At 40.9% G+C, this 26,797-nt stretch overlaps 1 protein-coding gene across 1 annotated transcript in view; it reads left to right on the top strand.

The window, feature by feature from the left end:
- SFMBT2 (Scm like with four mbt domains 2) overlaps positions 1–26,797 on the top strand; it is a 205,718-nt gene that overhangs the window by 131,619 nt on the left and 47,302 nt on the right. The window contains exons 9-11 of the mRNA XM_024732290.1: positions 527–674; positions 15,872–15,954; positions 22,328–22,454. Coding sequence (XP_024588058.1) covers positions 527–674; positions 15,872–15,954; positions 22,328–22,454 — 358 coding nt within the window. The remainder of the gene's footprint in view (positions 1–526; positions 675–15,871; positions 15,955–22,327; positions 22,455–26,797) is intronic.

The following is a 26,797-nucleotide window of genomic DNA, read 5'->3' as shown; positions in this document are numbered from 1 at the left end:
GGGCGTTCCAGCAGTAGTGGCTTTGGGGACACATCTTGAAAAATACACGGACAGTGGAGTGGGCTATTTAGACTTGTGAGAATATTGAGTAAGGACATGCCCGGTGTGAGTGATTTCCTCTTGGGTTGGAGGGATGGGACGCAAGGTGAGGCTAGACATCTCTGAGCCAGATGGTGGAGATGGTCCCATCTTGGCTAGGGTTTGTCTGTCTTACTTGTTTTCTAGCTTGTTTTTCCTCTGGCTTTGGCTGTTGGTTTACTTCTATAAAGTCATGCTGATGTTTTTCCTTCTCTGTCTCTGACATAATTCTAGTTGTTTGTTTACTTTCCATTAATATGACCACAATGATCAACTAACTTTTTCACAACTGGACCACTTTCGTAATATACATTGAAATTCCAGTTTGTGCTGTGGTCATTGGGATGAAATACGCTTACTGCATTTGGAAGCTGTGCCACTATTTCTTACGAGTCTTACATGTTAATCTCAAGGAATTAACCCCAGGCTCTATTGTCTTTTCTTTCAGGTTTTTAACAATCGTTTTTTTCAAGTGACTATTGATGACCTCAGACCAGAACCTAGTAAACTCTCGATGCTGTGCCATGCGGATTCTTTGGGGATTTTACCAGTACAGTGGTGCCTTAAAAACGGAGTCAATCTCACACCTCCCAAAGGTTTGTATTCTGTGAAAATTTACAGGGTTTGGGTGATTCAGGGGGTGTCATATTGTCACTGAAGTGATGCTTTTGTTAATCTGGAGAAGTTTACGCTGTAAACACTTTAGATGTAATGAGAAAATAGTGTGTTTCATGGTAAGCCTGACATAGGAGTCTGTACAGCTCCCTCCCCTGTGGAGGTGTGTGGCCCTGGGCTCCTCCATAAACCATTGTTCCCTGTCTGTTATTGTATGATTGGCAGCTGTGTTGCTGCTGTGTGTTGAGAAAGGGTACAGTATTGCTAAGTGATTGGGGTTAAAAACTTGAACGTGGAAGAGAAGTGGCTTTAAAAAGGCAACAACATACCAATGAAGCATTTCTTTACCTTTTTATTTCCAGTAAGTTGAATTTTCCCCAGAGCCCAGTTGCTTTCAGATTTCCGACACTTTGATGCCGTAAGACATGACAATAATTAAGTTGGGAACCAGGTTGCATTAAAGTCATTTTAAGTTGAGACCCATAAACCACATGTCAGTAAGTACCATGCTGTACTTTAGGAACGTGATTTGTTGTCCCTATAGGTCTAAGGTTTGTCCAGGGAAGATGCAGCAAGGAGAAAGGTGAGAAGATGGGAAGGAAAAGAAAGGGAACGATAGAAGACAAAAGCAGAATGAGAGTAGAAAAATAAACTTCAGTGGAGATTTTAACAGATAATCTCAAATAAAGCAGGGGTTTTGTGCTAACCTTTTCAGATCACCAGAGATTGGATTACTTGTACTTTAATTGTGCTGCACCTGACTTACCTATGGTGTGACTGTGCTCCCCTGGGCTTTTATCCTAACTTATGCTCCATCCTCATCCCTATGGAGGAGATTCTCTTGAATTATTTCCATGCAGCTGGTGCTTTTTCCCATGAGAGTTCTTCAGTAGTGGAGTGCAGTCCAATTACACTGTGGTGAACTTCTACAGAACACCGATTCCACTGTTTTCAGTGCCAAACTCACTGAATCTTCAAAATGAGGATTGCCCTCTGAGGAGACTTAGTTCCAGAGAGTTTATATAACCTGCCCAGGGCCCCAGGCTTAGTAAGTAGCAGGACAGGAGGTCAGGCTTCTGGTTCTGTGCTCAGTAGTGGGTGGTGAGGACTCCAGTTCACGTGGCCTCAGTGTTTGTGTCCATTTGGGGGCCTAGAGGTGACTATGCAAATCAGTGCGCTTCAGTTATTCAAGACGGTTAGATGAGGACACCCCTGATATTCCACAGGTACTCTGCAGAATCAAAGACATGACACACGTCCAAATATTTTTATAATCTTTTAAATGATGGTGCAAGTTCTATGCAGTAAACATCTATTGGTGGTAGGGAAGAGAAGTCTTTTCCTGCTGTGAAGTTTCAGCAGCTGGTCAGTTTCAGACTTTGAAAGCCCTCAGGCCAACTTCTAATCAGAGCATGTGTGTGGATGGGTCCCATGTCAGTGAAGAAAGATGTTTTCTAGATATCTAAAATGCTGCTGGGGGGACTTCCCTGTGGTCCAGTGGTTAAGAGTTCGCCTTCCAGTGCAGGGAGTGCGTGTTTGATCTCTGGTCAGGGAGCTAAGATCCCACATTCCTTGCAGCCAAAAAACCAAAACATAAAAAATGCTGGGACAAAGTGAGAGACGTGCATGGACATACATACACTACCAAACGTAAAATAGATAGCTAGTGGGAAGCAGCCGCATGGCACAGGGAGATCAGCTCGGTGCTTTGTGACCACCTAGAGGGGTGGGATAGGGAGGGTGGGAGGGAGGGAGATGCAAGGGGGAGGAGATATGGGGATATATGTATATGTATGGCTGATTCACTTCTGTTATAAAGCAGAAACTAACAGACCATTGTAAAGCAATTATACTCCAATAAAGATGTTAAAAGCATTATTGTAACAAATTCAATAAAGACTTTAGAAATGATCCACATTTTAAAAAAATCTTTAAAATGTCACTTGGTTGGACTTTGCAAATTCCTAGTTAGTTCCTAGTAAAATAGGATCTGTTTAAGAATTTTTAAAAAATGAGTTGGGTATCTCCTCACATAGTTAAAAGAATAGGAAAAACATTTATATTTGCATTTTGGATTCATGGATGGCAGAGGTTTAACGTTTACCAGCATCTTTAGAATTTTAAATGTGTTTCAGACGAGGTTGTCCACATAGCTTGGACCTTTACTAGGAAATGGGTGTGCTTATTTGGATAATGGCATTTCATGATATTAAGAAAATTGTTTTATATTAATGTAATTGAACTCTTAAGTGTGCAGTGAAATGACGGTACAAATATATTTATGATATTAAATATTTTTATGTCTTAAGCGTTTTATACCTACCATTTAGCCGTAATTATTGCTGCTTCTCTGTCACCCAAGTATTTGTGATATTTGGTGAAATGAAATTGTCTTCATGTCATCTTCCAAACTATTCCTTCCCCTTTTGAAAGTGAAGCATACCTTTTCTAAGAGGAAAGTTTCTTTATGGATATTATATATTATTTGTAAAATATTGAGTAATGGTGATCAGTACCTTCCAGTAAGAAAATCTCAGTGGTAATAACCATTTTTAAACCCTTGAAGCATTCAGGAATTGTGATCCACCAGTAATCTGTAGAGGTTGTCTTTTGGCTGTGGGATTGTTGTCTTGAAATAGTAGAGCTTTTAGTTATAAACCAGTGAGAAGAAGAGCAACAACTTACAGAAAAAGGTTTATGAATATGAGCAGGTACTTCACAGTAATAGAATCACGACTCTTACGTAAACTCATCATAATAAGAGAAATGCCCGTTAAAAATCATACTGAGATGGCATGGATTTCTCAGATGAGGAAGAAATCCAAAAGAGAAAGAAAGAAGCGGCTCTGTTTTGATGGGAGTCTGGAGGAACAGGATTCTCAGATTTGCTGGCAAAACACAGGTAGGTACAAACCGTATGGAAGGCAGTTGGGCAAATTTAACCAAAATTGTAGATGCATTTAGCCGTTGCCTTAGCAGTTCGACTTGTGGAAATTTCTCTTAAACTTACAATTTACAGGTAATATGCATAAGAGTTTGGTTTTTTCTGCAGCATGATATATAATAGCAAAAGACTGGGGAAAATCCAAGTGCCTGTCTGTATGGGATTGGTTAAGTCGATTTTGGATGTTTATATAATGAAAACTATGCAGTTGTTAAAAAGAATGAGGATAATCTCTACATACTGACATGGGAAGCTCTCCAAGATGTACTGTGAGTGACAGATCAGTGAGTTATAATATGATGTCTTTTTTGTTAGAAAAGAGGTTAGTGAGGATATATATTTATGTTTGCACATATTCCTGGAAAGAGACTCTGGAAGGTTGCGTAAGAAACTAAGAGACACAGATGTAGGGGACAAACGTATGGACACCAAGGGGGAAAAGTGGCAGGGGGTGGGTGGTGGTGATGGGATGAATTGGGAGATTGGGATTGACATGTATACACTGATATGTATAAAATGGATAACTAATAAGAACCTGCTGTATAAAAAACTAAATAAAATAAAATTCAAAATAAAAGAAACTAATGAAAATGATGACTTCTCTGTGGGGTATGGAGGTGGCAACCAGGGCAGATGAGAATGAGACTTTTCACAATACATTTAAAATCTTTTTTTTTTTTCTTTTTGATCTGAGTGTGAATGTATTATCTATTCAAAAGGAATCATATGATATTACAAGTAGAGGGTTTTTATAACTAAAGGGATCTTAAAGATTATCTCATCAACTCTGATCATTATATATGTGGGGAAATTGAAGCTCAGTTGTATTAAATGATTTTTTAAGTCTTGGGGCTGAACTTGGCTTAAAACCCCAGTCTTAAGATCCCAAATTGAATGCCTTTTCTGTATAACCAGATCCACCCTTTATTGCTGTTTTCTCTCACTGGTACCTTCATAAAAGCCATCCTTCTCAGTAATTTGGGGGCTTTTTGGTGGCCGTACGCAGGACTGAGGGATGTCAGTGGACCATGACTTACCCATGACTGGAATGATCTGTGTGTCAAAGCATTTGGAGAATTTCAATTCTAGAGAATAATATTCCAAGTGTTTGCCATTATAACAAAGCCACAGCTTTAGTTACTGAGCTCCCTTACCATTTGGGGAGACTGTATATTTATGTGTACCATATATGTAGTAAAGTATGTTTATTTTTGTAATTAAAGTGAATTAAAATTGAGAGATGCTGGTGGTTTCGGTAGTGATGATTTTATGGCTTCTTTTTGAAGTAACTTGTGTCTTACGTGTCAACACCTGGTCTGGGAATCATGCTGTCGGATGTTTTCCAACACCATTCTTTGCTTTATTAATGTATGAAAGTATATGCTCTTTTTAAAAGTTTGTTGTTTTTCACTTGAATTTTGAGAGTATGTAGGATTTATTACACATGTTGAGAAGTGAGTTTAGATGTTTTCTTGTAGGTATGTTTCCCACAAAAGTATTACATTGTTTAGATTTCTGCTTATAGTTAAAATGTGTGGCGTGATCCCCAAAAGAGAGTAACCCACTCATTCCCCATTGGGAAGCAGCTGATGAAACAAGACACCTGGGTGGTAGAGGAGATGTGCAGACAGCATACATCCCTACTCACATTATTTTGACTCCTTTCCTATTAAAAAAAAATCTATCCCCAAACTTTATATACAAATAGTCTAAGCTAGAATGGATCGAAATGTTTTATCGTTGTCTTTGAGCATGTGCTTTCTTGGTAAGCAAAGGACAGAATCTTGGAGATTTTATCCCATTCGCTGAAACCCAACAAACAACAATTCAGTATTATAGGCTCTCTGAACTGGGGTCAAACAAGTAAATAAATCAAGCAGGCAGAAATGCATATAGGTTACCAACCATGACTTGCTATTTTTAAATCATTTCCTTAATCTCCTTGGCATGTAACACCCAAGATTAGTCACAGAATCAGCAGGGGGATCTTTGTAGACAAGTGAAGCCTATCCATTTCTGTTGTAAAATGTGTGAGCAAAAGCTAAAATAAGTCACTTATTTTTGCACTTCGTCTCTGCTCTTTGGTCATCTTAATAGACATACAAACTTCACACAATTTAAGAAGCAAAGGTGTTTTTTCTTTTAATTTATTTAATTTATTTATTTATTTAATTTTTGGCTGCATTGGGTCTTCGTTGCAGTGTGCGGGCTTCTCATTGCAGTGGCTTCTCTTATTGTGGAGCACGGCGCGCGGGCTTCAGTAGTTGTGGCGCACGGGCTTAGTTGCTCCGCGGCATGTGGGATCTGCCCGGGCCAGGGCTCGAACCCATATCCCCTGCGTTGGTAGGCGGATTCTTAACCACTGTGCCACCAGGGAAACCCGTAAAGGTGTTTTTTTTAATGATTATCAAGACCCACATTGGTGAACCCTAATTGGTATTCTCTTTTCCTCAGACACTGACTCATGTGACTTAATCCTTTCTGTCATCTCCTATTTCAGACATACCAATGGGGACAGAAAATAATAAACATACTCATGGATGTCCCACCTCAATTGAGCAGATGCTACCATTTTGCCGTTTTTGATTCAGAGTTTTAAAAAATGAAACGGAGCATCATAGATATAATTGAAGACCGGGTCAACCTTGACTCTTCTATTTCTTACCCCCTACGTAATCCATCAGCAAATCCAGACCATATTCTCAGGATCTGACCAAGTGTCATCAAGACCACGCTGGTCCAGGTCACCGTCCTGTCTCTCCCAGGTTACGCCAGTGACCTCCAGTTTTCTCAGCCTACTCTCAACACAGCAGTCAGACTGATGGTGTTAAAACCTAAAGCACACACGCCCCCTCCTCTGCTTAGCCTTCCCAGGGCCATCCCACGCGGCTCAGAGGCCAAGTCAGGGTCCAGGACATGACAAAAGCCTTCAGCGCCTACCCGGTCTGGCCTCCTGTCTTAAGACATCCCCCAGTCCTCCCATTCACACCAGCCTCCTTGTCCTTCCTGGAACACGGAGCATGTCGCCCCGTTAGGCCATTGGCACTGGCTGTTCCCTCTGCTTGGGTCACTCCTCCTGATTCTTCAGTCTTGACCCCGGTGTCCCCTAATTGGTGTCATCTCTCTTGGCAGCCTTGTTTAATCAGCAAATCGCCACCCCCAACATTTGTATCTCCTTCCCTGCATGGCTTTTCTCCATAGAACCTTTTATCATAGAAAATAACAAGTAATACATATTTTACTTCTTTTCTTTTCAACTGTCTTTCCACTAAAATGAAAGATGAGGAGGGCAGGCATTTCTGTCTTGTTCTCTGCTCCAGCCCAGCAGCTAGGAGAGTGTGGGGTTCTCGGTCATTGTTTGTCGAGCATTGAATGAATTGAATTGAAGTCCCGTCCCCACTCTATTCCCCTCCCTTCCTCTCTCCCGGAACCCGCTCCACTCACCTCCGCAAGACGACCGCCTTGCTGAGGATTTTATGCTTTGACTGCATGACTGCCGTGGCTTCTGCAGCAGTCTCTCCTTGTTTTTTATTAGTCACTTTACAGTAGGTCTTGTGTTGATATATACGTAAACAGCATCACGCTCTGTGTATCTTTATGTAACTTTTTTATTCGTTAGCATTTTGCAGATTTTTTCCACATTGCTGTGTGTAGATTGTTTATTCACTTTAGCTGCTTTTTGAATATACTATAATTTTTGAAAGCATTTCCCACTGATAGACATTTAAGCTATTTCCAGTTTTCCCTGTTGCAGATCTACAAATGTAGATCTTTGCACATGTACCCAAGTGTGAGAGATCCTTTGGGAGCTATCCCTAACTGGAATTGCTGGAATTCCCCGGATATTACCCCATGCTCTTCTGTGTTGTACAAGTTTACGTTTCCACCAGTAGTGTCTGAGAGTTCCCAGTTTACATTGTCCACCCTGTTAGGTGATCATTCTTAAGCTTGAACGTTGCCATTCTGATGGCGGGGAAATGGGTTCCTTGTGTGAGTGGCGTGTTCCTGATCACTAACTAGTGCAGCTGCACATTTCCTCATCTGCTTGTTGGCAACTTGTGTTCCTTTTGAATTGTCAATTCTATTTTTGCCCTTTTTTCTTTTGATGATGGAAGTCTTTATATAGGCTAATATGAATTCTTTCTCAGCAATGGGTTTCACTAGTCTGTGGCCAGTTTCTTCACCTTTAAATGGTGTTTTATATTATATTAAAGTATTAAATTATAATGTAGTCAAATATCCATCTTTTCTGTTCTGATTTGTTTAAAAGTCATTAGAAATCTTTCCTACTGATGTTCTTCTATGTTTTTTTTTTAAGTCTTGCAGTTCGATTTCCGTATTTCCATATATGGCTCTTTAACCTACTTGGAATTAAGTTTTGCATGGCATGAGAAGAGAAAAAAGTTTTGCTTACTTGTTTTTTGGTTTTTTTTTTTTTTTTGCTTGAGTTGAATTGGATTTTCAAATTCGCTAATTGTCTCAGCATCATTTATAATGAGTAACTTCTGTTTCCCCTCTGACTGGTAATGCCACCACTGGCATATAGCAAGTTCCTTTATGGTTGTGAACCATATCTTATTCTTAGTTATTCTGCTTCATTGGTCTATTTGTCCATCCCTGTACAAATACCTCAGTTTATAAAATTGATTTTACTTTATAATATGTCTTGATATCAGGTGAATGCCTCTGCTTTCTCCCTTTTCAAAATTGACTAGTTATTTTTGGCAGGTTATTCTTGTACGTGAATTTTAGAATCAACTTAAAAGGCTCCATGAAGAACCCCATTGGATTTTAATTGGCATTGCATTTATAGATTAATTTAGAAAATTGGCATTTTATTTTATTATCTTTCTATAACTTGAAATCTTTTTCTAGAATTTTTTTCTAGAATTTTTTCCTGGGTGCGTTGTCCTTTAGCTTGCTGTTATGAATTAGATTTTTACATTTTTTTAGAATTTATTCTTTTTTATTGGCTGTAAACCATCTAATAGAATACCACTGATTTCTGTGTATTTATTTCATATCTAGTCACCTTCCTAAGCAGTGTGTCTCAGGAACAGTTTGTAGAAGATACAGTTTAGCTGATTCTTGAAGGTTTGGTGAAAGTAGCTTGTAAAACCGTCTGGAGCTGGTTCTCCTTTAGTTTGTATTTTATGGAGTATGAATTTATTTCCTTCAATTGTTATATATTTAGTCATGGCTACCACTTCTGCTTGAGACAGTTTTGGTCATGTATATATATGTACAGAAGTGTCTGTTTTAGCCGTGTTTCCAAATTTCATGTCAGATCATTCTGTTAGGTCAAACTTTCATTGAATTGTTCAAATATTATATGTTCTCCCTATATTTTTGTTTGTTCTATAATTTTCTAAAAGGTGCGTTAAAATATTCTGAGATTGAGGGTTTGTCAGCATAACGAGTGTGTGTGTGTGTGTGTGTGTGTGTGTGTATGTGTTTGAAGCTGTGTAAGGGCATTCAGGGTGAGGATGGTTAGAACTTCCTGGTGATGACCCGCTTTATCCCTAGTGAAGCGTTTTGCTCTAAAGTCTGTTTTGTCTGACTCTCACGTTCATTTGTGTCCTTATGTGGTTTGTGAGTTTTCATTGTGAGCTCATTTTCAGTGACGATTGTTATTTCTGTGGGAGTTGCAAAATCTTTAGACCGAAAGATTCGTTTCTTCGGTCTGCTTTTGCGTTAGTGCCTGGCCAGTGTTTTAGGATTTTCGCAAGTCCTAGAGTATTTATCACTTTATCTTCCTACTAGAAAGTGAGGGTTTTAAAAATCTTTTTTATTCACTTCCCTTTCCCCAGCACATAAAACAATGCCTGGTACACGTAGGTGTCCCTGATTATTTAAGGAACTAACGGGTGAATCTTACATTAATTTCTCAGTCTGTACCATACAGAACTGTGAAATTGGACCTTACAGCCGTGTGTGCCACTGCCTTGGATGAGCGAGTGGTTCTTCTCTTTCTCCCCCTAAACAGAACGTTGGGCAGGTGGCAGCCATGTCTGCTCCGCTGCTTCTCCCTCCAGGGACAGGGCTAAGATGGTCTGGTTACTTTTTTGTCGACTGAGGCCAGGCATTATAATAATCTCAGCTTCTGCCGCTCACCTTCCTTGAGCGCAGGGTTGTCTTCCATCCCTGGGCTTTCGTAAGTAGTTTTTTATTATTTCATCTGGCATCTAAGAGGGAGCTATTGATCAGCCCACCTTGTTACTGGACTTGGATGCATGTTCTCATTTCTGGCTTTGTGATTCATTCTCGAGCAAAAAGCACTTTTGATCGAATATTTGGGGGACTAAAACTCTGGGTGTTTTTTTTTAATATCTGAAAACATTTCTGATTGTTGAAAACTAAGCCTCCCTCTTGTTCACTTATCTCTGAGTTTACTTCGTTCTTCAGGACTCTTAAGATGGTTTTGCCATTGGCAGTTGGCCTTTACGATGTTAGATTCCATCCTGGGGACATATCTACATCTCCTAATACTGTTTATGATTCAGAATAACATTTTGAGCCTGCCCCCAGTACATGTCACACTGTGACCATACGTGCATTAAATACTTCTCAACATTTATTTTTATTCTAAAAGATGAGGAAGTTGGAATGGCTGGTGTTCATACTAACTTGACTTATTTGTTTCCCTCCCCTGTCTGTCTTTGTTTTTCTTTTTTTTTCCTGTGCTATTCCATGAATGTAAAAACAGAATAATTCGATTGGAAAATGAATGTGTAAATTTTCAAGGTCTCCATCAGGGAGGTCTGGAAAATGAACATCAGTTGAGAGTGTGGAGGGTGCTGGTGGATTCCAGAGGGGGCATGGTAGCTCTTTAAAAAATGACATGGACAAAAGGAAATGCTTTAATCAGTTACTAGGGTTTTTATCTTGCTCCCTATAAGCAAACTCATGAAACAAATGAGGAGGTTGTTGAGAACACTTGCTCAGGAATTGACCTAGCACTCCTGCACCTGAGGACTGTGTGGTCCTGCTGCCTCACCTGTGCAGTGGGCACTTGCATCCTACGTATCACTCAGGGCGGCTGTGAGGCTCACTCAAGGAGATGCTATCATGGGCTAAGCCTGAGTAAGTGTTCGAGGGACTCGCTGAAAGCCTCGGGCTTGAAAGGAGAGAGCTCACCATTCAGTAAGGAGAGCGGTGCCCTGGAAAAGTGCCCAGTAGGGCTGCTCTCACGATTCATGAGATTTTCTGAGAAAGGGTTAAGAACCTGCTCTTATTAAAATGTGGTTTCTGTGGTGTTGTCTCTCATTCCTATATCTCCGTCCTGCTATTTGCTGATCTTTGAAGATGATTGTGTCGTATTTCCTTTCAAAGAGAAGTTGGACTAGAAGCTAAAGAAGCTTCCTATGAACCCCAGGTGCTCCAGCACCTCAAGGATGTGAACGTTCTCTGAGTTGTGGAAGATCTCCCTGGAGGTCTGTGATCTTCCATCATGAGGGGTGGCTTTCTTCAGGGCTTTCCTTCCTCATTCTCCACGTCTCCCTCCATCCTTGCCTTTACCCACTGCGTCACTCTTCCCATGCCGTGTGTCTGTCACTCTCTGAGCTGCCGGAGCAGGTGAAAGCAGAGCACATGCCTGTTTCATCCCCGTCTTACCAGTAACTAAGCAGAGTCCAGCAAGCTGGAGACGTCCAGTGAATTGTTATGAAATGGATGCATTTCCTTGCTTTAGAAAGTGTTGCCACTTTATAGGACTTCAGGGTATATTTCTAAAGACTTTTTTTTAACTGCAGATTTAATAGGCATTTATTCTTTAAAATTCTGATAAAAAGTAGAAAAGTTTCCTATCCTGAAAAAATAACTTTTGGTGTATATTCTTTGAGATTTCTGTCTCCTTGACTATGTAACTTTGTATTTCTATGTAATTATTTTAGACAGCCTTTACAGTGGTGGATTTGTATCATTGTTTTTCATTTTGTCATTCAGGTAGATGTCAAACATGGTATTCTTTTGCTATTTTTATTTTTTATTAAGATTGTACTTTTTTTTCATATCCACCTAGCACAGAACAGGACCTTTTACTCCAGTGGTCTCTTTTTTTTTTTTTTTTGAGAGAGAGAGAAATCTTTTTTAAAGCCCTGCCCTTCCCTCCATCCCAAGTCACTGGCAAGGGGTGTGAGACCGCCATGATTGCCTCAGGGTTGTCATGATTCACTTCCTCGTGCTGACGAGAGACCTAACTTCCTCTAGGAACTGGATACAGTCAGGATTCTGTTAGCAAAAGCAGGAGGACGGCTGAGGGGAGGTCGTCATGCTGTATTCCAGGATTGGTTGACTGGTGCTTTGATTATCTTTTTAAGATAGAGTGAAGATGCTATGCTTTCCAAATTTTTGTATTATTGAAATAATTCATGAACATTAGTGAAAACTTGGAAAATACAAGGAGGTAGAAGAAAAAGGTATCCAGGAGTCCCACCACACAGATAATTATTTTGATATTTCCTTGTAAGTTTTTCTTACATTTCTTCAGGTCTTTTCTTTTGCATATTTTAATGTCAGTTTGGTAATTCTGTGTATGCTTGTAGCAGTCTTTTCATCTAAACTTACAGTAATCATTTTTTCATGACTTTTTTTAGTAAACCATGTGCAATTTTCATGCCTGCGTGACTTTCCATGGACTTGGCTAAGTTTCACGTTATTTTCTACTTTTGGATATAAAGATCTTTTAAAATCAGAATTATTAGTAATAATGCCATTGTATCTTAATGTATCACATTTTATCAGTTTTGGGTTTTTTTTTAATGGGTTACATTTCCAGAAGTGCAATTGCTGTGTCAAAGTTCATGGATGTTTTTCCTGCCAAATTGTTTTCCAGAAGAATTGTCCAATTGCACTGTCAATAGTAATGTTTGCAAGTGGAGCTGTTTTATGTCAATTAATTTGTATCATAAGGAAAAATGGGTCATTGACCTGTTTCCTTTTGGACCTGTAATAGTTGGAACTTCATGCAGAATAAACACTAATTAAAGCTTAAATAACCCTAGTGGTGGAAGTTCAACATTCTGATGGCAGCTTGTTGCAAATTTTAATAGCCCAAGGGGTTTTGATTTCCTTTTATTTTCTTTTCCCCTCTGGTGTTTTCCTCCCTCCTGGGTTTAAAACATGCTTTCCTGGCTGTGGTTAAGCCTTAGTACTTCTTGTTCTGTCTTTGTTGATTAATGAGCATAATTGACCCCTGTTGTCTCTATTATAGGAGCCACAGCAGTTTGTTTTTATGTAACAGTTATTTTCTGAGCTGTCACAAAAATGCCTTACAAAGCGAGCTCATTATCAGACTGAAGGAGAAGAATTTTAAGTGATAAAGCGAATAAAGGCCCCTAAGAGAAGGAGGAGGCAGAGGAGTTGAAGCTGTTCAAATATTCAAGGAAAGCAGAGAGTTCTGGGGACAGAATAATGGCTTGTTGCTTAGGTACCCAGCAAGAGTTGGATATATCCTGAAATTATTAGATTAAAAGTGGCTCCCCATAGAGAATCTTGGAGACTAGATGTAGAAAGATTGAATATAGGTCCAAGAAACCGTGAGCCTGGCATTTATGGAGTGGGTTGAAAATCCATTGGAAGTTGGTGGTTATGAATGTGATAGAAAATCCAGCTAAATGTCTATCTGTATAGGGTGTAGAGGTGACCCCTAAGTTGGAAAGTTTTATCTGAACAGATACCGACCATACACCTAAATTTGATGTTGTTTCAGAAAATGGTTTGCTGTACATTTGTATGGTTTTTTCCTATTTCTCCCCTTCCCACATGATCTTGATAAGATTTCCCTTTGCTCACAAACTAACTCAGGAAGTAGCAGAGGTCCAGGGAAGAGATATGTAACAGAACGAGGTCTTGACCTTAACAAAGCCAGTTAGCCGTGGGCCTAAACAACCAGGGTCCTTCTGTTGCAGGATTCAGCTTGTTTCCAGCTGTTCACTTGAGAGCTCTTCTAGGGAGTGTCTTGTTACATATCCTCTCTTCATCCAACCTGTCACACTTTTCCCCTAGGAGAAGAGAAGGGGATTAACCACAGAGGGAAGGGAAATAATCCTAAACAGCAATGGTAATTAGTAGTAGTGGCTCTGAATCATGAAATGCAGCAGTTTGAGGAGAGTTTGAAGCTCTTTTCTTTCTCTTGCGGATTAGTAGACAGGGAAAGCCAGGTACAGAAGACTTAATTTACTTCGGCCTTGGTTCATCCAAATCCTGGTAGAACTGGGTCCTTCATCTAGTTCTCCTTTCTGGTTCAGTATTTTCACACAGTGGGGTGACTTCTCACCAGTTTGAGGTGTCTTTCGGTGAATTCTTCTATTCTTACATATTAATGCAAGGATTTGCTCCAAACCAGTTACAGAGAAAGTACTCTAAGTGGACGATTACATTATTGTAAAGAAACTCTCAGTGCCTTGATTAAGACACATTTGCTTTGTTTGCAAATGTTCAGGAGAAGGTTGGTTTGGTTGCTTCCAGAGCCCTCTGGCTGGAGGGACAGCTCTGGACAGAAGGTCTGGGGGGAAGGGAATGTGGAAGAATGTGCAGAACCTCTTCAAAACCAGCTAGAAAGATTACACAGCATCTCAGGACTCTGAGACGTCTTATCTCCTCGTTGGAAAGTAGGGACGTCTCAGGGACGTCTCAGGTTGTCACTGATGGTGGGCAGGGGAGGGGGGAGGGGGGAGGGTCAGTCCCTGGGCCAAAAAGACAACTGCCTTCTTGGTTAACCTCCATCCCCATCTTTTAAAGAATTGAGTAAATTGAGCTTACTTAATGAAAAGCATACTATTTTGTACAGGTGGAGGTAGGAAGCAAACAGTATCTTGAATTTCTTCAATATGGAATTTCTGTAGTCTTTCTGCAAGTGTGGATTTAGTAACAGAATTCCCCATGTTAAGTGAATTTGCAGGTGTAGAATTTATGATGATACAGGGCAAAGAAATCAGGGGCTTGGCTTAAAAATATACTTAAGAAATCCCTTATAGATTTATTTTACATATACTTAAACCAGTGAAGAGAGAACTGTTAAGTGATGATTATAGGGGCATTTTGCACAGTTTCAGGTAATCCTGATTGGTGCCGTATTTTTTGGTTCCATTCCCTTCCTTTGTTCACAGGAAATGCAAATGACACATTAAGAGGTATTTTCCTACCTAGGTTCAGCCATACACTCAACTCCTTTCTTGTTTTATGGTTTTTTTTGCGGTATGTGGGCCTCTCACTGTTGTGGCCTCTCGCGTTGCGGAGCACAGGCTCCGGACGCGCAGGCTCAGTGGCCATGGCTCACGGGCCCAGCCACTCTGCGGCATGTGGGATCTTCCCAGACCGGGGCACGAACCCGTGTCCCCTGCATCGGCAGGCGGACTCTCAACCACTGCGCCACCAGGGAAGCCCTTGTTTTATGTTACAAACTTCTCCCATGTCTTGTTTTGGAGGTCACGATAGATCGATATGTATTGTATAATTATGTACCTCTTCCCCCAACCCCAAATGAAATGAATAAAGAAAGAAAGAAAAAAAACTTGTTAAAGTTAGTACATATGAATAGTTGGTTCTCAAACTCCCCCAGTATCTCAAATGTGCCCCCAAAACTTCATCCGGAGAGGCGCACCTTCCCCAGTTCTCAGTTTCCATCCTCCTTCGTGATTCAATTCTAAGGCAAGGTTTATTCCTCCCTGACTTCCGTGTCTTTGGAGGATTTCCCGCTAGAATCTCAACTCCTTTTTGGCCATTTGTCTTACCTTCAGTTACTCTTTAAAAAGTATTCTCCTCTAGTGTTGTTTTCCAATGAAATCTCACGGTTTCCACGAAGATGTCGAGATGTAAGTTCACCTGAACTCAGAATTGATATGAAGGCACGTGTTGTGTATTTCTGCCAAGTGCCTTGTGCAGGTGTGCTCTGTGGAATGCTCTGTCTCATCTGTTCTCCCCCAGAGCAAATCTATGCCCCGGCATGCACTGACGGGGGTAAATTCCCCGCTTCTTCACCTGGTTTCAAGCACCGAATTATGATAATGATGGTACACCCTACCTATATTTAGTACTTTACACTGTCTACAGTATTTCATTGAACCCTCATAAAATCCAATACGTTGTCACACATGAGAAAGGGCTTCACTTTTTGGGGAGGGGGCCTATACTTGCCGCCCTTATTACTTTAAATTCCCGACACACCCTGGCGCTGTTCATTGGTCTGAGATGCGGCTTGGTTAATGCGTTTTCTCTGCATTTTCTCACGCACAGGTTACTCTGGCCAGGACTTCGACTGGGCGGATTATCACAAGCAGCATGGAACAGAAGAAGCGCCTCCCTTCTGCTTCAGAAACGTAAGAAGCCTGGTTCTTGCTATGCCTTTACTCATTAATGTTGTCCACCTTGAGCTGTGTAAGTTGTATAAGTTGCTTTTTATTTATTGAACAAGATGAGGTTAGGGTGCTACCCTGTACCATGGGATGCTAAGCCTTTTTGTCAGTTTTGAAAAGTCCTCGTTTCCGTTTTTGTGTCAGTTAGGGAGATGCTGGGCTGTAGTGACAGGTTGACTACTAAACATGTCGTAAGTTTTTCTCTCACTTGTGGACGGTCCAGGTTGTTCCTGATTACCAGGTGGTTCTTCTCCTTGCACTGAGCCTTGGTCTAGGTCTGTACTCGGCTTCGTCTAGTGAGCAGATAGGAAAAGAGAACCAGCAGGAGATAACCCTAGTTCTAGACACTGTAGCTTGATATTGACACATATTACATCTTACTCCTGTCACCTTCTGTCGTTGAGAACTAGTCACTCGGCTACACCATGCCATGAGTGAGACCAGGCAGTGTGCCCTGGCTGGGCTGTCCCCCCACCTTGAGCCTGTACACTGGCAGGAGGAGGACAGAGTTTGGTGGACAACCAGCCACCAGGGCCACCATTAGCTGAGTGCTATGGAGTGTGATATTGATAAGTTCATTGAATGGGAGATTCTCTGCTCCTGAGGTATATTCTTAAAATATGTTCCTAAATTTTTTATTGGATTAAAGTAATAACATGCTAACCCAACAGTTTTCTGCTGTGCTTACTTTAAGCCACCTCCTTCTTCAAATACAGCTTATTGGCACAGAGACATATAAAATAACTCCGTGTGTGTGTGTGTGTGTGTGTGTGTGTGCGTGTGTGTTCAAACGTGTGTACTTGCTTATTTATAGGAGTTTGTTGTAGAAAATAGTTTACAAATTATTCATGTAAACTGTATCAACCATAGGAAGTAAAAAAGGATGTGAATTATCATGTTCGTTTTGAGAGTGAGGCAGAGATGTATAGCCTCGTATGTTTAACGTGCGTTTAGTTATGAGAGTTAATTTTTTATGCTAAGAAAAAAGATGCAGTCCTCCGGTTGGAGACTCCAGATACTACAGTGCAATGTGCTCGCACACCAAAGAATTGTTTTCTGGGCATGTGCGCCTAGAGCTGCTGATTCATTGCTGCCCCGCCGATAATTTTTACTCCAGGGGTTCAGTTGGCAACGCTTTCTGATGGGAAGAGCTGGCTTAACAGAGAGAAGCTCAACACTGAGCATAAATCATAATCAGATTTTGGAGAATTAAGTAGGTTGATGACGAGGTCAGCTTGTGCTCATAAATACGGAAACACGTCAGTGGCAGGGTTGGAAATCAGGGCTCCTTACATGATTGAATGAACTTCTACTGGATGACTTTGCCTTTCACAAAGGTAGCTTTTCTGAAGCGTTGAAAGAGCTGTATGAAGGGTGTGAGGTGGTGTGGAGACAGCTGTGCGACCTGCCGCCATGGGAACAACAGCTGGTTAGCTCTTAAGGCATATTAAGTCCGTGGAGTCTTACTACACTTCAAACTGTGTTGACATCACTTGTCATGGAATCTGCTGGCCTCGTTGCCTTTTATTTGTGATTGTGGAAACTCCTCATTGCATCCTCAAACCCCTTTGAGGTTGTGCTTTCTTCCAGACGGGAGATTGTCCTTCCCTAACTCTTTAGCCTTGGGAAGAAACTCCTCACATCTCCCCCTTGTTCTGGATTTAGGGAGTTATTTCTTCTGTGACAACACGGTTCCCCCAAGGTGTCTTTTTATCTGTCTTCTGCTCCCATCAGCCAGCCGTTGTCCAAATGGATCTTTATAGTGGAGCCAGGAGCCATATCCCCAGGTGGCCTCTGAGCTTTCAGGATTCAGCTACCAAGATGAAATCTGTATTAATGAAAATGCTGGCGTATTCATTAGGAATGCACTTGTTACAAAGATGCCCCCTTTGTTTCTTGCTGTCCGTTTATTTAATCGACAGGATTGTTATCTGCCTTGGTGGCACGTGCATTGCATTACTGGTACTTTGCTGGATGATGTTAACAGGCTACAAGTGTTCTTTAATGGAATGCTTATCATGAATCATTTTTTAATCACACATCTCGTGTGTACCAGAGGAGGGGTAGTGTGGAAGTGGATGCGTGGAAGACGTTACCCTGGGGATGTTTAACAATCCGAGGCTGTTCTGAGATGGATTGACACAGGCAAATGCTTAGTAAAATAAACTCAAAGGTAACAGTTTTGCTATTGATCCTTTATAAATTACCCTCAGGCAGTGAGTTGAAATGAAAATAGGTTACACGGTTGTGGCTTTCCCTTATTAAGTAGGATAAAATGCATTTTAACTTACTTAGAGGCTTTTCAGGCAGTGTATCGGGTCATGTCATCAAAAAGAAACTCAATACCTAATATGCATGAATGAGGCCAGACGACTTGCAGAAAAACAGCCAACCTAGAATTCCTTTGATTTTGATTTCTGAAGAAACATAAAGGAAAGGAGCATATTGGTTTCTCAACATACATTGGATAATTTTGTTCTGGTAACATAAAAATATAATTGCATTTTCAACTTAACTTCTATAAAAAGACATGGAAATGTGAATTACCTTGGTTTCTTTCCATGAGTCATATAAAGATGTAATCTCTCTTACTTACAGGAACTTGTTTATCTCAGTTTATGTATTTCAAAGTAGATACATTTCTATAGTATTGCAATGTCTGATAAAAAAATTTATAGTAGTGGGTAATTTTGGAAAATTTCATATTTATTTTTAAAGTGTTAGGAGGGAGTTTTGCTTCTAGTATTGGCTGAGTAAGCTCATACTGAATTGATCCCTCTGTAGATAGCAACTATAAATTCTGGGCAGAATACCAAAACTAGTACCTGAGAGACATGGAAAATGAACAAAAGCAGAAGGATCTTAGAGGGGAACAGATGCTTGGAAGAAAGTAGTAGCAGGAGTGGTCACCCATTTTTTACAGACTTTTGGCTTAAGGTCAGCCACAGTTGACAACCTAGGGGATAATGAAAACAGTGATATAAAATTCAAGGTCTTTCTGGCCTGATGAACCAGTTAACAGAATTTGGGCAACCACAGCTACTGGGAAGTGAGGGAAGACTCAGACAGGGGAGAGGCAGGAGGGAAGACCACAAATCCAGTGTATAAACTCTGCCTAAATCTTTAACTGATCCCTGAACCATGTATGTGCCAGGAAAGCTCCAAGAAGCCTTGCTAAGGATGAAAGAACTGAACTGAGATTTGAGCTGCTTCTCAAGAGACAGAGTGTATAGTTTGAGTCCAGCCAAGTTAATTGCTTGCTAAAACAGAAAAATCAACACTCTTGGGAGGAATATAACACAATCCAGAGTCTCTGTGATATATATTTAAAACATCCAGGTTTCAATCCAGAGTTGCTCAATGCATGAAGTAATAGGAAAATCAGACTCATTCTCAGTAGAAAAGATAAATCAACACAGAGCAAATCCAACATGTCCCAGATGTTGAAATTAGCAGACAAGTATTTTAAAGCCCCTATTACAACTAAGCTCCATGGTGTAAAGCGGTGGTTCTCAAAGTGTAGTCTTTGCACCAGCAGCTTCAGCATCTCCTGGGAACTTGTTGGAAACACAGATTTGCTGACCTCACCTCAGATCAACTGAATCACAAACTTTGGGGTGAGACTTAGCAGGCTATGTTTCTAAAAAGCTCTCTAGATAATTCGGATATACTCTAAAGTTTCAAACCATTGATGTAAAGGAAAATATTCTTGTAATGAATAAAAAGATAGGAAGTACCAGAACAGAAGTAGAGAAGATAAAAAAGAGAAATTTTGGAACCAAAAAATACAATATCCAAGATAAGCAAATTCATTGGAAGGGCTTAATAGCAGAATAGAGATGACAGAGCAAAGAGTTCATGACCTTGAAAATAGAAATTATACTATCTGAAGAACAGAGAGGAAAAAAATGATTGGAAGGAAGGGAGGGAAAGATGAATAGAATCCCAGGGATCTGAGCAACCATATCATGTGTACTTGGTGACTCAGAAGATGTGGCCACAGAGTTTGTGGAAGAAAAGAATAGATGAAGAAACAATGACTCCAAATTTACCAAAGTAGCTGAAAGATCTAAATTAATGGGTTCAGGAATCTCAGTGAATAAGCAACACAAATATAAAGAAACACAACCTAGTCAAATTGCTGATAACCAAACATAAAGAGGAAAATCTTCAAAGCATCAAGAGAAAAATGATATATTCCTTATACAGGAACAGCAATTTAAATAACAACAAATGTCTCATCAGAAACAATGGAGACTAAGAGATGGTGAATTAATGTCTTTAGAATGCTAAAAGAAGAAAACTGTAATTCTATATCCAGCGAAAATATACTTGCGGAATGAAGATAAAAATACATTTCATCCAAGAAGACTGTACAAGTGACAGACACATGAAAAAGTGCTGAACCTCATTGGTTACAGAGAAGATGCAAGTTAAAAGCGCAATGAGGGCTTCCCTGGTGGCGCAGTGGTTGAGAGTCCGCCTGCCGATGCAGGGGACACAGGTTCGTGCCCCGGTCCGGGAAGATCCCACATGCCGCGGAGCAGCTGGGCCCGTGAGCCATGGCCGCTGAGCCTGCGCACCCGGAGCCTGTGCTCCGCAACGGGAGAGGCCACAACAGTGAGAGGCCCACATACCGCAAAAAAAAAAAAAAAAAAAAAAAGGACAATGAGATACCACTAGACCTACCTATTAGAAAGGCTAAAATTTGAAAAACTGGCAATACCACGTGCTGGTGAGGATGTTTAGCAACTGAAACTCCATACACTGTTGGTGGGAGTGCAAAATGGCATATTGGAAAATAATTTTGCAGTTTCTTAGAAATGTGCATTTACCATATGGTCCAGCAATCCTTCCGTTTCTAGAGAAATGAGAACTTAGTGTTAGAGGCTGAATTTTGTCCCCCCAAAATTCATGTGTTATGGCCCTAATTCTCAGTATCTCAAAATGTGACTGTACTTAGAGTGTTTAGAAAAGTAATTAAGGTAAAATGAGGTCACACGGGTAGGCCTTTCTCCAATATGACTGGTGTCCCTATAAGGAAAGGAGATTAGGACATAGGCCACATACATGGAGGAAAGACCATGTAAAGACACAGGGAGAAGATGGCCGTCTTCAAGCCAAGGAGAGAGACCTCAGAAGAAATTAACCCTGCTCACAGCCTGATCTTGGATTTGCAGCCTCCAGAACCATGAAACAATAAATTTCTGTTGTTTTAAGTTGCCCGGCCCATGGTATTGGCTGTGGCAGCCTGAGCACCTTAATATACTTACGCTCACACAAAAACTTGTCTTTGAATGTCCATAGTGGCTTTATTCACAACTACCAAAACCTGGAAACAACTCAGCTGTCCTTCAGCTGGTGAATGGATAGATAAATCACGGTGCATCTGTAGAAACCACTCAGTAAAGTAGAGTGAGGTACCCATCCGTGTGATAGCCTGACTGGCTCTCAGATGCACTTAGCTTAGTGAAAAAAGCCAAACTGACAAGGCTAAGTAGGGTAGGATTCCACTTAGATGGTATCATAGACAAAGTGGAATTACGGGAACAGGAAGCAGATCAGTGTTCCAGGAGTTGGGGGTCTAGGAGGGACTGATCACCGAAGGGCCGGTGCAAGGGCGTTTTGGGGGTGATAGCACGCTCTGTGTCTTGATGGTGGTTATGGCTACATGATTGTGTACATTCATCTGACAGCCCTGCTTTCCTAGAACAGCACACCAAAAAGTGAATTTCCCTCTGTGAATTTTTAAAAATGAATTTTAAAAGTAAATAAAAATAAACAGAGAAAAAAGGGAAAATAGAGACCATTTCAGATAAAAGAAAACTGGGAATTCATCACCAGCGGACCTTGCACCAAAAGCAAAGCTAGAGGACAGACATCCAGCTGAAGGAGATGATCCCAGGTGGAGGTCGCCGTCTCCTTTCGCCCTCAGATACGCCCAGGAGGACCTGAGTGAGGAGCGCAGGGACGTAGGAGGAGTGATCGGTACCGCAGTGATTCCGAGGTTGGAAGGACGCACATGGAACTGGGGAGCCAGAGTGGACTCACCCTCGCGCTCATTCAGCAGATACCGTTAGGCACCTGCCCGTGTGCCCAGCGTAGTTCTCATTTCTGGGAAACAAGCGAAGGGTGTGTGGTTCTTTCCTCGTGGATGGTGGGGAAAGACTAAGCAGGAGCGCTCGCCTGTCTGTCTTATCAGTAAATCTGTGTGCGTGCACGTGTGTGTGTGCGTGCGCGTGTATACATTTCTGCCGTGCCAGCTGGCCACTCTCTTGCTGCGCGTTATCTGGCTGTGGTATCTGCTGGCTCAGTGTCAGTTCTGTTTCTCTTTCAGACGTCATTCAGCCGGGGCTTCACACAGAACATGAAACTTGAAGCCGTGAACCCCAGGAATCCGGGAGAACTCTGCGTGGCCTCTGTCACTGCTGTGAAGGGGAGGCTGATGTGGCTTCACCTGGAAGGTACTCACAGTTCATAATCGCTCTGAATTCAGGGTCCACCTGGAGAGCGCAGGGTGTAGATGACGTCAGCACCGCTCAGAAGTGCCCCTTCTGCTTTCCTTTTATTTCAACTGTCTTAAATTATTCAGCGTTCTTAAATAAGTGAAACTAATCAAATATGAATTCGTTCAGAGGCTCTCATCTTAACTAATAATTTCATGAAATGAGACTCTGGTGCAATAATTATGTTTGGAGCACAGTGGTCTTTGCACATCTCTGATTATAAAAGCTGATGTCACAATTAAGTTAATCTGAGTCACTAAAACTTGGTATTTGAGGTCTTGGTTATTAAGAGGATAAAATTATATGTTTGCCTTTTACTGTGAATCATACCCTTTACTTTGGTTTCTTTCGTAGATGTTTAATTTTTCCTTAAAGTAATAACTGGACATGACTTTCTCCCCAAATATATAATAATTTAGGCTTGTTTGTTTAATGATGTTTAAACTGTTCTTCATAGCTGCATTTTATTTCTAATCGTCCAGATAATTCACAGAACCATGCACTTTGTAAGCAGAACCTTGATCAGATTGTGGGCTTAGATAGGAGACTGTCTTTTTCTGATGTTATATTTTCAATGAGGAAGAATTAAAATGAATTTGCTCTCTAAGGTTGTGTCATCTTTCTGTGGTTTAAAATTCTTTGGGTCTTTTGTTTGTTTGTTAGTCGTTTGATTGTTTTTCAGTTTCACAGCACTTGGTAGTTATTTCAAATGAATATGGAAAAAGAATAAGATGTTGTAGATGACTAATGAAGTGATGTTAGCTTTCCTAGTCCAGATTTTAAATTTTACGACATGGTCAACCACCATTGGAACAGAAAGTTTGGAAGGTCATAGAATTGGTGCCAGTATCTTTATCCTCTTTCGTCAGTAAACAAGTCTAAAAAAGCACTGAAGGTTCTTTGATAGGCCTACCATCTAATAAATATTATAGTCTAAGAGATTGGGAGGGGTAGAGAACAGTGATTTTAGCTGAAAGTCCAGTGTGTTGTTAATTCCCAGAAGATAGTTTAAAACATAACTACGGTTTAGGATTTCAAAATCAATCTGAAATAAAAGGAAATCCTCAAAAAGTTGGTAGCTTTGTAGATCTTCGAGTAGAATGGCCTCGAGTTGGAATTAGCCAAAATGTGGACACGCGTGTCATGGTGATATTTCTGTAGCTACTGGAGTAGGACATGAACTTACTTTCATTACTGCATATAAAGGTGAATCAACTGCTCTTGGAAAAACAAGATCCCTTCGGTGATTTTGAATCCCTAAATTGAACTTGCTACCTAATACTGTGCTAAGCCTAATATCATGAGAGATTAGAGTCTTGTTTACATGATTAATTTGAAAACAAAAGTGGTAAAGTTCAAGGCCCTTGTTTCCTCACTATTATTTAGCACGTGACGGTTAAAATTCTTTGGCAGTCATAATTTATTTAGCAGTTTGTACTTCCAAAGTGCTTTTAGCTGTTAATTACCTAACATAGAGAGTGGTAAGAGTGTCCTGATTTTTACAGATGGAGAAAGTAGCTAAGCCATTAACATGTACCTGAGGTTCAGTTTCATTGCTCTTGACATCTCTGTTGCTTAATTCAACATACCCTACAACTTCCCAATTCTTAAAAGGAATGATGAGCAATGTCTAGTGTATATTTAACATTTTTGACAGTCTTGCTTTTTCTTTGGTTATAAACTTCTGGTTTTATAGCAGAGAAATGTAAATCAGCTCATGTCACCTCTTTTTCTTATTCTCCGGAGTGCTTTCATTGGGAGTAATGAAAATTAGTTAACATTAGGAAGCAGGTCAGAAAATTGATTGTCCATTTTCCCAGACCTTACGTATTAAAAAATTCAAAAAAAACAATCTGTTGAATATTGTTTACCTGATGCTATTGGTCAACATTATGCATTTGCCTCGTCACTTAAAGTTAAGATCCATGCAGTCTCTGCTGATCTTTCTTGAATTGGGGGTTTTGGGGGGAGTTTTGTTTTGATTTTTGGCCCTTCCTGGACACTGACCTTTTAAAGTGACAACGAGCTTAATGGCACTTCTCATTATCTCCAAGTTTTATGTATTTAGTGTTTTCTTTCCTCAGTCCTGGGGACAAAATGTTAGAGCTTCACTCCAGTCACTTTGGGGCAATTAAATTATTTTAATGATGATGGTGATTCTTATTATAGACCGTGTATATGACAATTTATAATGTACTTCGTACCAATTTGTTAGTTATTTCTATGTAATAGATTGATTTGAAATATTTTCAACACATGGCTAATTGACTACGTTTAGTAATTAAAATGATCATTTTAATTTAGTATTTGACTTCTTTTAAAGTCAGATAGTTCTTGAAGTGCCTCTAAAGGCACTGGTGTTGAAGAGGAAGCGATAAATACGTGAGATTAGTGTAATATTATTTGGGGTGCATGTTTGGAAAGAATGTCAAGTTCTCAAAAACCGCTGACAGCGAGCCAGGGCCGTTTCTGATGATGCGGTTTTGTGCTTGGGAAAGGACGTTGCGATGTTTTCTCTTACGCTAATTATCTGCTCTAGGTTATCATCTCTACAGTTACGAGCATTTATTCATATTCTACGAATTACATTCAGTTTCAGTACCTCTCGTATCCGTAGCCCCACACACTGGCTCACACGCTGGTACATCTGCATCTCACAATCCAAGTCACGTTACATTCACTGGCGATCATTTTCTTACGGGACAAATAGGGTGCGGGTGTTCTATTCACTCTCAAAGTGCATTAATTCACGAAGAGGGTTGACATCTTTGCGTTGCCTTCCTTGGTTTCTCTTGTCTCTGTTATTATTAATACTGTTTTCCTCCCGTTTCAAAGAGATGTGATACGTTTTCCCTTTATTCCCCAATATTAGGTATTTCAGCCTTTTAGCTGAGGCAGAAAATTCCTTTTATGTCATAAAAAGTACCACAACCCGCAGGCTTCATTTCCACTGGGCTGTTTAGCTCTTTTATTGTTGCCACTACAGGAATTTTTATAGAGAGCTTAGAACATGGGCAGCAAATCCTGGTTTTGACATTGGGAGGCCTGTTAAAAATGAAGAGGAGGGGGTTCTGGAACGGCATTTTTGCACTTTGAAGGTGGGGAAGGAATGATGGCCTTCCCATCATTTGTTTCCTGGAGCTTTCCCTTCCGGTTTGTTAAAAACAAACATACAGAGAACAAAAAAATGAAGATGACCCAGAGGTCTGTGGAGGAGTACCAAAATGTCAGTTCAGGGAGCTTAACTCAAACCGTCAACTTAGGTTATTACTAGCATCTCATGATCTTTACTTTCTGCTGCCCTCCGAAACAAAATTTAGAGAAAATAAAATTTTTCCACAGTCAATACTAGCAAAACATAGTGTATAACTTTCAATCTGTGGGTCTGAGCTGTATATCACTTTGGATGGTAGCTTTTTGAGGAACCGTATCCTTTCACCGTGAACTTCACATCCCCATTGACAAGGACCGAATGTGCAGGGACGTGGGCCCTGATTTCCGCAGGAGATGACCATCGCGAGCCACGCGTTGGCTCTTGAAGTAGACTTTCGGCGTAGGTGTTTAAACACCAGCGACAATTCAAGGATGGATGTGATCTCTCCTTTTCCCTCTTCAGAAACGCATACACTCTGCAACTGTCCAGTGGCATTTCTGATGTATCTGATCTGCTCCCAGCTTCCTCCTGTGGGGAGGTGGATCTCTTGGCACTTTGTACTCTGCTGGTTTCCTCTGCTTGCTTTCAGTTTCATTCACCTTTCAAGGTTGGAAGGCAGCAAGCAGCTTGCAGGGACCATGTCCTCGCCTCCTTCACCTGATACCACAGCGTCCTAAGCCGGCTTCCACCTGTTATTAGGAGTGCTGGCGTAAGGGTGTAGACCTTTCACTTTGGTTGCGTGGACTTTCCCACAACCCTCTCTCTTTGCCCTTGTCTTTCCCATGTACTCATCGGTCACCTGGTGTTTCCTTCCCTCATATGGGAAGGTCGGAATTCTTCAACATCCTTTATTTCCCCTCTTCCCGTTCAACCTCCTCTTCCTCTGTGACTCAAGCAGCGGTTCTGTGCTGACGTGTCCAGATGCCCAGTGCTCACAGCAAACACGTTCAGAACTCCTGTTTCCAGCTACCTGCAGAGCGTCTCCCTGGGGATGTCTGCGTTTCCCGACCAGAGGCCACTGTTGTAACCCCTGTGTTTGCTCTTCTCGACTTTCCCATCTCACCCAGAGGCACCGTGATTCTACCCAAGTTAGACACCAAAAAGTCATCCTCTTGTCTGTTTGCTCTCCCACTGCCTCCATGACCAG

This window comes from Neophocaena asiaeorientalis, unplaced genomic scaffold (genome assembly GCF_003031525.2).
Source record: "Neophocaena asiaeorientalis asiaeorientalis breed wild unplaced genomic scaffold, Neophocaena_asiaeorientalis_V1.1 scaffold176, whole genome shotgun sequence".
Taxonomy (NCBI): domain Eukaryota; kingdom Metazoa; phylum Chordata; class Mammalia; order Artiodactyla; family Phocoenidae; genus Neophocaena; species Neophocaena asiaeorientalis.
Note: the sequence above shows the minus strand (reverse complement) of the source record. Positions and strands in the feature narration are given on the sequence as shown.